This window comes from Notamacropus eugenii, chromosome 2, assembly GCF_028372415.1.
Source record: "Notamacropus eugenii isolate mMacEug1 chromosome 2, mMacEug1.pri_v2, whole genome shotgun sequence".
In the NCBI taxonomy this organism is placed as follows: Eukaryota; Metazoa; Chordata; class Mammalia; order Diprotodontia; family Macropodidae; genus Notamacropus; species Notamacropus eugenii.
Window position 1 is genome coordinate 50,710,041 of NC_092873.1, and position 13,513 is coordinate 50,723,553.

The 13,513-nt window shown below is 48.2% G+C and overlaps 1 protein-coding gene across 2 annotated transcripts in view; it reads right to left on the reverse strand.

Moving 5' to 3' along the window:
• HIP1 (huntingtin interacting protein 1) overlaps positions 1 to 12,153 on the reverse strand; it is a 125,635-nt gene extending 113,482 nt beyond the window's left edge. The window contains exon 1 of one of the 2 annotated variants that reach the window (XM_072640234.1): positions 11,973 to 12,153. In XM_072640234.1, coding sequence (XP_072496335.1) covers positions 11,973 to 12,092 — 120 coding nt within the window. In that variant the 5' untranslated portion in view covers positions 12,093 to 12,153. The remainder of the gene's footprint in view (positions 1 to 11,972) is intronic. The other variant, XM_072640235.1, reaches the window with a different exon arrangement.
• Positions 12,154 to 13,513: the final 1,360 nt, after the last annotated feature.

A 13,513-nucleotide genomic window follows, 5' to 3' on the forward strand; every position in this document is an offset into this window, starting at 1 on the left:
GGGACTACAGGAGCTGAGCATTGCATGCACAGGTAGAAGGGTTGGTTGGTTTTGCTGAATTGCTTGGTTAACAAAAGGATGCCTCTCTGGGTGGTATGGATTAGGAAATGGAGGACACCAAAGATAAACACAATTTTTAAAAGTTCCTTCCATTGAATTCAGACCAGGGGTTCTTAATGGTTTTTGTGCTATGGACCCTATTGTCTCTGGATCATGTCTGCCTCTTCTGTTCATTATCAAAGGACATGATCGATGTAATTTAGAACTCAATAAAAATAAAGATGCATTTCTCTCCCCACCTAAGTGTGCAGTGTGTAATCTCTCCTCTGACTCCTCAGACCCCGTAGCTCTAGGATGGGAAGTCCTGAACTCGATGGTCTCAGTGCTCCCTTCTACTTCAAAAGCCAATGGATTTCTCTGTCTTGGGAATCGGCTCTGCTCATCTATATATCAGTATTTTTCTGGATATGACCTTGCTGCCTTTCTCCCTTCCTCTAAGCTCCCTTTGGATGCCCTCCCCCCTCTCACTCAGTTCTCCTTTATCAGGACTCAGATCCCACTCCAAGCAGCCGGCATTTACAAACTTTTCACAAAGCTATTTGGGCACATTTCTACTTTTGAACCATCTAGTCTCCCCCTAGGGGCTTTTACAGATCTGCAAAGTACTAGAAAGGGGAAGGGTCCTTAGAGGTCCCCTCCTTCAGGGCCCCACAACTCCAGGGAAAGCAGATGAGGAACCAGAGACATGCAAGCTTTGGGTGAGAATCTGAGGCCTGCATTTAGCTCCTCTTCCCCCATTCCCCAACCTCCCTAGTGCCCAGATCTCAAAGCTCAAGAAAAAAAAATCCTCAAGGAAGAAGAGATAATGCAGTAATGGGTGAGAAACCATTTATCAAGAACTCACAGGGTGGAAAGCATTGGGCACACAAGTACAAAAGTGAAAATACTAGGACACCCCCCCTTTCATTCCAAGGCTGCTGCTTGGGAGGACATATCAGAATGTCAAGTAGGGAGATCACCCGCAGATCAGGTTGGGGAAGGAACTGATAACACAGGGCTATGGCTGCCCATTTTGGCCAAATGCTAAGCCCAAACTTTTCTACCAGCTAAAATCCTAAGAGTTCTTTCAGCATCCTGGGATAAAGACCTCAGTGCCCCATCCCAGTGTCTTTGGTAATGGCTAACTAATGATGGATTAGAATCTAGTCTCTCTATTACACCAAATCCAATCTATCTCATCCTCCAGCTTTCATACCCCTGGTCAAGCACCATTCCCTATAGTCCCCTGCACAGTATTCCTTTTTACTTCTGTAATTCTACCTTTGATTTCTTTTTTAACTTTCAAAATTTTTTAACTTAATCAATGCCAAACAAGATGAGAATTTCCTTTCATAGAGAGAAACAGCAAAAGAGGACTGATTCTAAAGTTCAAGTTTTGCAGAATATTTTATTAAGAGGATTTGTTCTGTGAAATTTGGATTCAGTCAAAGGGCCTAGAGGGCCACATGTGGCCTCTCAAGGCCTCGGGTTCCCCACCCCTGGCTTAGAGGGTTCTGATTGAGTCCAAACTTGGACTCAAGAGGTCACACCCAAGGATCTAGAAGGCCACAAGTGGCCAGGAGAACATAGGTTCCCCACCCCTGCTATAAGCATTCAACAAGTCTACCTGTAAATTTTGTTATTTGCAAATCAGTCCTACTTTGTAACCTTCCATTCTAACACCAAATAAGTCTCCTTCCTAGGAAGGGTCAGGATCTGATCTGATCTCTGCCCCTCCTTAGCATACCAAGACTTGGGAAAATGCTTCTTAGGCTCCCAGGAAGCAGAGCTGGAGACTCCTGGGAAACCATCTAGGACTGTTCTCTCATTTGACCTTTGAAGAGAATGACACCCAGACACGGCAAGGGACTAGGCCAAGGTCACACAGGTCAGTAACAAGTAACTTTCCCTTGATTCTAAATCTAGTGTTCTTTTCCCAATGATATGGGGAAATGGCACTAATTTGATTTGCAGAAATTAGAATTTACAGAATTCCCAGACTGCAGTGTATTAGACTTACTAACACACTATGGTGCTACAGTCTTGTATACAGAATGGGTATCCAGAAGAAAGGAAAAGAAAGGAAAATGAGATTCCCTGAGTTAAGGAATTCCAAGGCATGGGGAAAAGAAGTAATCTGGAAATGGGAAAGGGATCAGTGGTAGAGGTGAAATATACAAAGTATATGTTGAATGAGGAATGAATGAATATTTATCAACTTCAAGTCATGTCATCATCTTGATGTCAGTGTTCTCTTTGAGAATGAAGGACAAACACAACAACAACAAGGTGCCTAGCACTGTGTTAGGCAGTGTTAATACAGACACAAAATGGATATAGTCCCTACATCCCATACAGCCTACACTGTAATAGGAGAAAACATATAATGAATAAATGAATGAGAAATTATTTACTAGGCACCTACTATGTGCCAGGCATTGTTCTAAGTGCTGGAGATACAAACAGGAAGAATGATACAAGACAGTCCTTGCTCCTGAGAAGCTACATAAAGGGGAATGGGGACCAGGAAGGGAGTTTGCTACTGGGGAGTCCCAGGGTTGGTAAGGGGACTGAGTCATGGAGCAGCCATATGTCACTCTCTGTCTAGAAGCAATGGCATGGTCGATTCTGTTCCTGTCCTCAGAGCAGGGAAGAAATGGACAGGACAGTGAGGCACCTGACAGAAGTTGGGGTGGACAGATGTGAAGCATGGTTTGGCCAGTTATGGTCAGCTGGGCAGCTGAGGTTACACTCTCTTGCTCATCAAGCACGTCAACTCAGTCGCTTGCAGGGACAACTCAGACTCTACAGAGCTCCCAAACTAAGAGCATGAGCTCTCCTAGGCATGGACAGATCTGACAGAAGAACTGATCTGGATGGGGTTGGTGGTTCCAGGTTAGGCTGGGCTGTCAGATGCCATACTTGCCAAGGTGGCTGGATAGAACAGGAGGCTGCCATTACCACCCACGTGGCCAGAAGCCTCTGCTGGGCCCTAAGGGGCTCTCTGACAAGAAATCTTCTTTCATTTGAGAATGAAGTTTTCAGGAAAAGAGGCCTTCCTAGATGTCACCTCAAGTAATACTTGTGTTGACGATATTTAAATATGTAAACATGGGATCATGTTAGGTACTGCCATAGTGAACACAGTGCCCAACCTGGAGTTAGGAAGACTCCTCATCCTGAGTTCAAATATGGCCTCAGATACTCACTAGCTGTGTGGCACTGGACAAGTCACTTCACCCTGTTTGCCTCAGTTTCTTCATTTGTAAAACAAACTGGAGAAGGAAATGGCAAACCACTTCAGTATCTTTGCCAGAAAACCCCAGGAGTCATGAGCAATTGGACACAACTGAAAGAGACTGATCAAACAACAACAACAAAATGGGATCAAGGCGTCTACAGAGCTCTCCGCCCTTCCACAGACCTGATCCCCAGATCCTCAGATCAGCAGCTTACCTCGCCCACTAGACTACATAACTCTCTTGGTTTGTCTAGTTTAACTGAAGACCAGGTCTGGACACTCTTATGGTCATAGAAACCAAGTTTGAGAAGGGTGGGCAGGCAGGGTTATACCTTAGCATCACATGGTAGGAGAGAGTACTCGGAACTGTGCATGCACTTTGGAGAGCTGACATCAGGTGAAGGGGAAGAAGGGTGTCGACCAGTGCTGCACAAGTCAATTTGGTGGGCTTTTCCCAGGGCAGAGACTCAGAGCATTTGGTTATTAGTTTTTTTTCAAGTGTGATGTTACTTTAAATTCAACATTTCTTAAGTACCTACTATATGCCAGGCACAGCTTCCAGGAATAGGGAGATGGTCTGACTATCTTCTGGCTAAAGTATTGTATGCATTTCTGAGAAGCCCAGTGTAGGAAGGATACTGGCAAAGCAGAGAAGTGTCCTGAAGAGGACAACCAGGCTGGTGAAGGCCCTGACTCCAGGGGGATGTCTAGTCCAGAAGAAGAGGAGATTTCCCTCTTCTGGCCCCAGAGAGCAGGACTGTGGATGATGGTGGAAGGTACAAAGAGGCCGACTGAGGCTGGATGTCAGGAGAAACCTGTTCTTAGGGGCTGAAGATCTGCATTTCTGCATTTCCTGTGGCAACAATGCATTTTCATTTCTTGTAAAGGGGAAAAGACCACAGACGGACACAGTCTTCATCCGAGCAGAGCACAGCTGAATGATACGTGCTCTTGAAGGCGGCACAAAGTAAGGAGACTGATGAAGGGAACAGAACTGAGAGCTGAATTAGATTACACTACAGACTCAGAGAGGCTCAGTGCCCTTCAGGGTTGGGGAGAATCTCAGGTTAAAAAAAAAGAGTTCACATTAATGGGTAACTGGTCACAGGCTGATCAGATCATTTTCATTGCTCTGACCAGAGACAGCCAGGTGTTCAAGGTCAACATCTGATGGGCTTCCATGGACAGCCTTGTCTCCTTTGCCCATACTTCTTTGCTGTCCTGTTGGACCCTCTAGAGTGCTGGGCTCATGCCCTGACTCTCCCTAGAACTGTCCCAGAGTGGAAGAGCCTGCTTCTAGAGGCTGGGGGTTTTCCCTCCCTGGGGTGAGGGTGGGGGGGGGGGCTTCACACAGTGGCTAGAAAAGGGTTTGTGGACCCTCCTGCTGTAGACCGAGGCTGTCTCATGTTCTAAGGTGAAGCTCAGGAATCATAGGGGGTTGGTAGCAGGGGGGCGGGGTGCAGCACCGCTGGCATTTAAGCAGAAAAGGTATGGATCTGTACTATTTTTACAAAGAAATACTTCCTTTTTGCTAATGGGAGAAAAGAGGCATGCTGCCTTATAATGCCTAGGGAGGATGAACTTGAATGCATTTGGTCCCCTCCGGGCCCCAGATCCCCTTACTGACCTTATTGAGGTCATCCATCATCCTTGGCTCTGAACCATAACCTTCCCTCTGCTCTGGGGAAGTTTGTCTGTATCCAAATACATAAACTCCCCCAAATTCACCCCTCCAAAAAAGACCCAAACAAAACCAAACCCGAGAGAAGGAACCAAAAAGAGAAAGGATGAGCAGGTCTCCAGCTCTCAGCCCAATTTACTTAGTCCTTACTTCCCCTGAGGTTGGGTTTTCGTTTTTACTATTTTGATAATGGTATTTCAAAATAAAGGGTTCCCCTCCTAATTCTACGTATTTTGTTTTATGCATTTAAAAACATGACTCCGAGAAGGAGTCTTTTCTTCATTAGACTACTGCCAAAGGTAGAGTCCTATCTATAACATGGGAATAATCCCTTTAGATTGGCAGTGCACTGAACAGAGTATTCCTTGGGGTCAGGAACCTGAGTTCAAATGCTGTCTCTGACATGGACTGGATGTATGATCCTGAGGAGTTACCTAACTTCTCACTGCAACAGCAGCTAAGACTAAGTCACGGAAGGAAGCTGATCAGCATTACTGAAGGGAGTTTCCATACTGGGAATGAAATGAATCACAGCCTCCAATTCTCCCCCAACCCCATTCCCAATCCCTTCGAATTCTCTCACAGGGATGTTGTAAAGAACAAACATGATAATATATGTGAAAATAAGATACTTTGGAACTTATTAAAGATTATAGATGGCCACTGAGGCCCCTGGCAGCTCTAAATGGAAGCTCCTATGAAATGGAAGGATTTGAGGTTGTGTTTTTTTAATCAACACCCAAGCTTTGAGGCCACAGAGGCACACAGTGCTTTTTTCCTCTTGCCTTTAATTATAATTCCCATTTGGAACATACTGGAAAGTGTGTGAAATGTTTTCATACTTTAGATCATAAGAGGTAGGTGTTACTATTATTATCTCCATCTTACTAATGGGGAAACTGAGGCAGAGAGAAGCCATTTGCCCAGAGTCACACAACTCATAAGTGTCTGAGGTGGGATGTGATTTGAGGTTTTCTTAACTTGGATCTGTCTGGCACATAGTAGGTCCTTAATAGATGCTTGCTGACTTGGTTCTCCACTATGCTGCCATCTTGTTTCCTGGGCAGAGGTTGTATTCTCTATTCCCAGCACATCGTTATTTCTCACTCAACTATTATAAAATGACTTTAAATGGCTAAGAAGTAAATCAGGTTCACTTGTAAAAGGGAGGGAGTATGGACAAGATGAGCTTTAAGGTTGTTTCTGGTAAGCACCAATGTGGGGAGAACACTGTCCGAGGTATGGTGGGGGATAAAGGAAGTATGGTTCAGTGACAGAACACTGACTTCGGGGTCTGAAAACCCAGGATTGCATCCCACTTCTGCTCCTTCCTCTGTAAGATGAGAGGACTGTAGTAGAGCTCTCTAGGGCCTTGCACTATTAGTCCTGGGATTCTGGTGGGGAAAGGGCTGGGCTTTGGAGGCAGAGGACCTGAGTTTAGATCCCATCTTCATCAGGTCCTAGCCGTGTGACCTTGGATGTCATTTCACCTCTTGGGATCTCAGTTTCCTCATCCGTAAAATGCTTGGAAGAGCTGGCCAGTGAGGTCCCTTGCAGCTTGAAAGCAGGGATTCTATGAGAAGGAGACCAAGTTCAGTGCTCTGAGGTCCCTTCCAACTCTAAAGACTGTGAACTTGCAAGCATGGCTTCTTTCCCCCAGAAGCAGGGACAGCAGGAGAAACCAATACCTCAAAAGCAGTGTTGGGGAATGCTCTTCCAAAGTAAGTTGGGCAAAGCCTTTGTAGAGGTGCTAAGATGATCCCTGAGCAGAGTCAGCCAGTCTTCGATTCAAGAACTTCCTGTAGCTTGGCCTGCTTTGTACACAGTCCCCAAAGGGAGCAGGAAGAAAGGCAGGATTGCTCCAGCTCTCTCTCCATCATAGGCTTTTACCCAATCAACAAGCATTTATAAAAGGGATACAGGACAAAAGTAAGCAATCCCTGCCTTCAGGAAGCTTTAATTCTAATGGGGAAGAAACAGATCTTACCCAACAACAATTCCCGTTTGAATGACGTTAGGCAAGTCATTTGACTTCTGTGAGCCTCAGTTTGCTCAACTGTAAAATGTAGGGGACAGTTCAGTGATTTCTGAGGCCCCTTTTAGCTCTAGGGCAAGAACCCTGTGATCCACTACTAATTATAGAGATGCAAGGATAAAAAGTAACACCACATCCTGTCCTTTTAAAGACCAAGGATGATCTTGGAATATAGAGACGAATTATTGCACAAAAACTGACAAGCATTTATTAAGTACCTACTATGTGCCAAGCTCTGTGATAGGGAGGGTAGATGCAAAAGTAAAAACAAAATAATTCCTGATTCCCTAGGGGAGACAACCAACCAGCAAAAGAGGGGAGAAAAAAAAAATCTGGTTTTTGGTTTGTTTTGAAAAAAATCACCAAAGCCCTTGTTGGTAAATCCTGGCCCCACCCTGGTCATGTGAATCACCCTTCCTGGGATACAGGGAGGCAGACACCTCACATGGGGGGGAAGGGTGTATTTTCAGATCAGAGGGTTTTGCACAGTTCCCCCCACCCTCATGCCTGAGATGCCTTTCCTCTCCTTTCTTGGTCTTGGGAAAAGAAAGGGGATGAGATAAGAGGCAGTAAGTAGAAGTGATTCCTCTGTGGGCTGTAAGCTCTAGGAGAGAAGAGGTTATGGCTGATCCAAATATTTCTCTTGCCCCAGAGCCCAGGCTCACTCTCACAGAGTAGGTATAAGGTCTAAGGTGGTAATTTGGCTGCACCAAAAAGCACCACCTTCTCTCCCTCCCCAGAAAAGGAGAGAATGGCAGCAGAGCTCTCAGGCTGGAAGGGACTCTAGAAGTCATGGGGTCAACCTCTTCCAGCCTGTGTGACCCTGGGCCAGTGACTCCACCTGTCTGAACCTTCTTTTCACTCTTCTCCAAAGACCCAGCAAACCAAACCTCCCCCATGCTCTAGCGACCTCTCCCTCTTCTCCAGTCATAGGATCTAAGATTTAGAGCTGAAACCAGTAAGTGTCTGAGGCGAATTGGAACACAGGGCTCTACCACCCTCCCTCCATTAGTCCCTTTTCTGATGAACAATCATGCACTGCCTTCTAAAAGAATGTTGGCTCCCGGAGGGCAGGAACTGGGCTGTTTTCAGCTTTACAACCCAAACAGCCAACATGGCGCTTTGGCTCCAGTGTTTGTTCAAAGGACATATGCTATTTTTATTTCTCAAACGATTTCACTTTTGACAGGCTTATGTTGGCCTGCCTTGAGTTAAAAGGAAGGGTGGGTATCTGGAGTTTGGCTGCCAAGCCCAGGGCCAGGAAGGAGCCCACTGATTTCAGCCTACTGCTCTAGGGTCAGGTGAAAACCCAGCATCTGTGCCAAGACCCCAGGATCTAGACTATAAGCCCAAGAAGTCCAGAGTTCAAAATTCTGGCCTCAGATACCTTCTAGTTGTGTTCTAGCTCTATGTTTATGACCCTGTGTCCTTCCTTTCTCCCAACCGCAGTCACTTCAGCTGTAAAATGAGGGGTCCTGTCCAGCTTACTCAAATTTGTAGCTTCCTGGGCTGGCTCGCCTATTGCTGAGTTCTGGTAGCCTTCTTCCTAACCCTCTATCTTTAATACCACAAACATTCCAAACGCTCCCCCTGCCTGCCCCCTACACGCATGCATCCCCATGTGGGCATGAGACAACTGGCCTATGCTCACTCCCCCCGCATACCTCCTCCCACCAAAGTGGCGCCAGGTCAAAAGCAGACAGTGGCCAGCCAGGCAGTAGGCCCCAGCCTGGGAGGTTACAAAGCCCTGGCCTCACCCAGCCCAGTTTAGCTGGGCCATCCCTAGATGGCTCCAAGACATACCACGCCTGGCTCGGAAAGTTTTCACAGACCTAATTTCCATCAGCTTGGAGGGTTAGTGTCTTCAGTGTATTTCTCCATTTGATTCCAGATTCTACTCAGCTAAAACCTCAGAATGAATTTTTCCTGGTTTTGAAATTGTCTTTATTTATTTATCCAGTTCAAAGAGCAGGGTTGGGGGTAAGGAGAGAACCCAAACCCAAAACAAGCAAGCGGAAATATTTGCAAGCCTCCAAACATGAAAGCAAACTCCTTTCAATTCCAGCCACGCCAGGGTACAATCTCCAATCTCAGAGGCCTCTGACTCAGAATATAAGGGTAGAGAGAAGGCTAATCTTCAAATTCTCAGCCTCACATTCCAGATGGAGAGATAAACCACCTTCACCCCAACTGGGCCTATGGGATCAGTGGTAACCACTCACTTCCTCCCTAGGGATGGCATTACGCAAGAAGGCCAGACTTCTGGGTCCAGATCAGTCTGCCATTACTCACAGTGCCAAGCGGTGCCAGGGATGGGATGGGCAGAACACTTTCTCCTTTTCAAGTTCCATTTGTAAAGAGCTTCAACCTCTTCTTTGATCAATTTTTTCTCTAACCCAGGGGTTCTAAATGTCTGTGGAACTTGGTGCAAAGCTTTTTTTCCCCAAATATTTTGATAACTGTATTTCAACATAATTGACTTCTGCCATAGTCCTCTGGATTTTACTTTGTACATTTAGAAACATTTTTTTTCCTGAGAAGGGGGTTCATAATCTTCACCCCGCTGCCAAAGGGGTCCATGACACAAACAAAGTTAAACAAAGTTAAAAACTCCTGCTCTAAGTTGAAATCCAATTGTTTCCTTCCTATTTTTTGGATGGTTTTAAAATTACTTGCAAGGCTCTTTATCAAGGGTCAGAGGGGTCACAGGAGATGTGTCAAAGGAGTGGAATCACAGGGATGGACCTCAAAGGCCCCCTGGTCCAACTACCCTCACTTTACAGAGAGGGAAACTGAGGCCCACAGAGATAAGTTGATTTGCCCAAGGTCACACAGGAAATGTGTGAGGCTGAGCTGGGATGTGAACACATTTCTAGCTCTAAATCCACCATTTTTCCCACTGTAGCATGGAAGGATTCATTCTGCTTTTTAAAAGCTTAACAGCTAGACCATGAAATGCCTTGAAGATAAAACTAGTCATTATTAATCTATTGATGCTGAGAACCAGAACTAGCACCGTGTCCTGGCTATGCAGATGCCATCAGAGAGATGAAGTCACCTCACAGGAGGATTTGTCATTTCTACTAGTCTTTGCCCATCACCGCAAGAGCAGGGCTCGCCAATCGATCAACTCATCAGGAAACATTTATTTAGCATCTACTATGTGCCAGGGATACAAAAAGAGACAAAAGACGGTTCCTGCCCTCAAGGAGCTTACAGTCTAATGGAGAAGACAACATATAAACAAATATTCACAAAGTAAGCAAACTACCACATTAACAGGAGATAATTAACAGAGGGAAGGCACAGGAACTTAAAGGCCTTAGGGAAGGTTTCCGGTAAGAGTTAAGATATTAGCTGGGACTGAAAGGAAGTCAGGGAGGTCAGTAGTGGGAGTGAGGGGAAGGCATGGGGGACGCTCAATAAATGTGTCCCTTGGTGAGGCTGGCCACTGCAGGGCAAGCCTGATAGGAGCAGCCTTCTGATTGTGTCTGGCGCATAATCTCAGAGCTCTGTGATCCACAGTCAGGGTGCCCTTCTGTACCAGTCCTCTTGGCACTCATTCCCACTCATCCCTAATTCAAAGCCTCTCTCCAATGTTTTCTTCTTTATTGTACCTCTACAGTTTAGTACAGTGCCTGGCACACAGTAGGTGCTCAATAAACATTTATTGATTCTCCCCCCCCCCCCATTCCACAGGTCTCATCCCCTTTTTGTCTGAGGCAGTGTGGTACAGCAGAAGTTTCAGGGAATTTGGAGTAGGAGGTCCTGAGTTCAAATCTCACCCCTAACACCACTACCTGTGTGAAGTTGGCCGAGTTAAATGACTCGGGTCTCAGTTTCCCCACTGGTAAAATGAGGGGTTTGAATGGCACAATCTCTAATGTTGTTTCCAGTTCTAAATCTATGTGCCTAGAGAGGCAGCTAGCTTGATTGCGCAGTGGATAGTGCTGGACTTGGAGTCAGTAAGATCTAAATTTAAATTCTCCCTTAGAGGATTACTAGTTATGTGACCCTTGACAAGTTACTCAACTTATCTTGTCCTCAGTTTCCCCATCAGAAAATAATAACAGCACATACCTCACAGTGTTTGTTGTGAGGATCAAATTAGGAGGAAATTCTCACAAACCTCAAAGGACTATAAAAATGCTGGGTATTAGCCATGAAGAGCTGAGTAAAACATTCCTTTCTGCCCCCCAGGGAAGCAGTCCCTAAGAGGTAGCTGCCCACTCCTCTCCCCGGGGACTGCTTTCCATCCCCTTCCTAGTAGTGGACCACTGGACTTTACCAAACCTTTCTCACCACAGCCCTCCTTCGAGCGTCAATACATGCCCAGAGGGGGAAACTAAGGCTCCCAGGCTCAGTGGGTTGGTTACACACGCAGAAGTGCCAAGGGCCTGGCGCCTGGACATGACTGCAGTGGGAGCTCTGAGCCCCATGCCCCAGCTCCCTACCTAGCTTCATCCCAGGTTCGCCCCATTTCTTTGGTCCAGGCTTGCGGGGAGCTGACGCTCTTCTGTCCATCCAGACAGCCTGCCAGGTCCGACGTTCTGCTGGGGGGGTGGGGGAGCCCCTTCGCTCTGGACCTCCCCTGGGGTCATCTCTGAAATGACCCCTCCCCAACTCACTGGCCTTGGAGTCTCAGATTTCCCTTCGGGATCCATTTAGATTTCTCCGCCTGCATCGATCTCCCCAGGATCTCTTCAGATCCCCTCCTACAAGATTCCCCCCAACTCCACGGGATCCCCGATCTCTTCCCCAGCACCCTTTCCAAGCTCCCCTCTTCCTGCACCCCAAGGATCCTCTCCGCCTCCTCTAGTGATCCCCCGATCGCTCTCGCCCCACAGTGACCCCCGCACCTCGGGACCCCCAGAATAGCCGCTCGGGATCCCTTTGCCTCCGCCCGACCTCCTCGGACCCTCGGCATCCCCCAGCCCCGCCCGGGACCGATCCCCGGGGACCCTGGGCGGCCTCACCTGGCTCCGCTCGAAGCTCTCCCGCTCCGCAGCCTCGGGGCCCGCGCCCGCCCCGCGCCGGCTCAGCACCTTGGGCAGCGGGTTGGGCACCTGCTTCATGGAGCTGGCCACCCGGTCCATGGCGCCTCCGGGACCCGTTGCTGCCGCCGCCGCCGCCGCCGCTCCGGGATCCCCGCGCCCCGCCCCTCGTGCTTCTCGCCGTCGGGATCCGGCGCCAGCGGGTCCGCTGGGCCCACCCATTGGTTGCGGGGCTCGTCAGTCTCGCCCCCTCCGCCCCGCCTACCCGCCCCAAACTCCTCCCTTTCTCATAGAGGCTTTCCCCGCCGGCTCCCGCCCCCGGACCAGCTTCGTTATGATTGGTCGGCTCCAGCACGGGGGCGGGGCATCAGTGGTCCCGCGGCATGCCAGTCACCCGGGGTTTGTCGATTGCGCTCGGGCAGAGGCTGGAGGAGGGAGAGAGAATGGGAGGAGTCAGGCCGAGAGTCGGAGCCCCGCCCCCGCCCCGCCCCGGCCCCAGGCCCTCCAGGAGCCCGTTATCTCCGCCAGTTAGCTGCACGTGGGCTGCTCTCGCACCCCGCCTTTTGTGGGTGGGAGTGCGGGACCAGGAAGGAATGTAAGCCCAGAGGAGCGGTTGGGATGGCCCCCACGTGCTGTGGGCACTGTAGGAAGGATCCTCCTGGTCAGGGCGTGCAAGGAACCGCCCTCCTCCCCATTTTACAAAAAAGGGAAACTGAGGCCTGCGGAGGTGACTTGTGTAACTAAGGTCACAGTGGAAGTGGGAGCTGAGCCGGGTCGGCTCCTCGGCCACACGGTGTGGCCCAGAAACCTGAAATAAAAATCAGCCCAGGCTCTCAAAAGGTCAGGATTGCTGCTCCAGGTCGTAAGGACCCAGAGAGCTTGTAGCTTCATTTAAAGGAACCAGATTTCCTGAAGCCACCATAGGGCAGTGGAGGTTCAAGGGTCACAGATTGCTCTAAAAGCAGGTGGGAGAAGAAGGCAGGGCTGGAAAGAGGCTCTTAGGAATTATTCTTAGGAATGAGGGAGTTGGTACTTGGATGCTATTAACTCTTCCCTCCTGCTCCCTGTCTGCCCTCCCTCCCCCAAACAAAGTTTTCACGTCCTCCATCTCACACAAATTCAGGGACTGCTTGTTCTATTTCATCCAAGGACAACTTGACTTTAAGGCATGAAAGCCTGCTCCCTGAGAAACCTCGAAAATCATTCCCGGAATGTTGTGTCATGTGACCTGGCTTCCCATAGTTGGTCTAAAGACATCCCATCCCCACATCCTTGGAGAACAGTTTGTTTTTTGGGAGAGCATTTTGCATGTGGGAGGACCAGGGAGGTCACACTATTCTCACATCATGACAATTTGTCATTCAGGTTGGATCTCAGGTTCGGTGAGCTCTAGGGTGCATCACCCTATATCTGCCAGCAGAAAATTTCCCCCAAAAGACCACGAGATGAACCCCAATCCTGAAAGTTCCTTTGATCTCATGCGGAGATACTAGGTCTATTCCAGGAGTTACTTTCCATGTCTG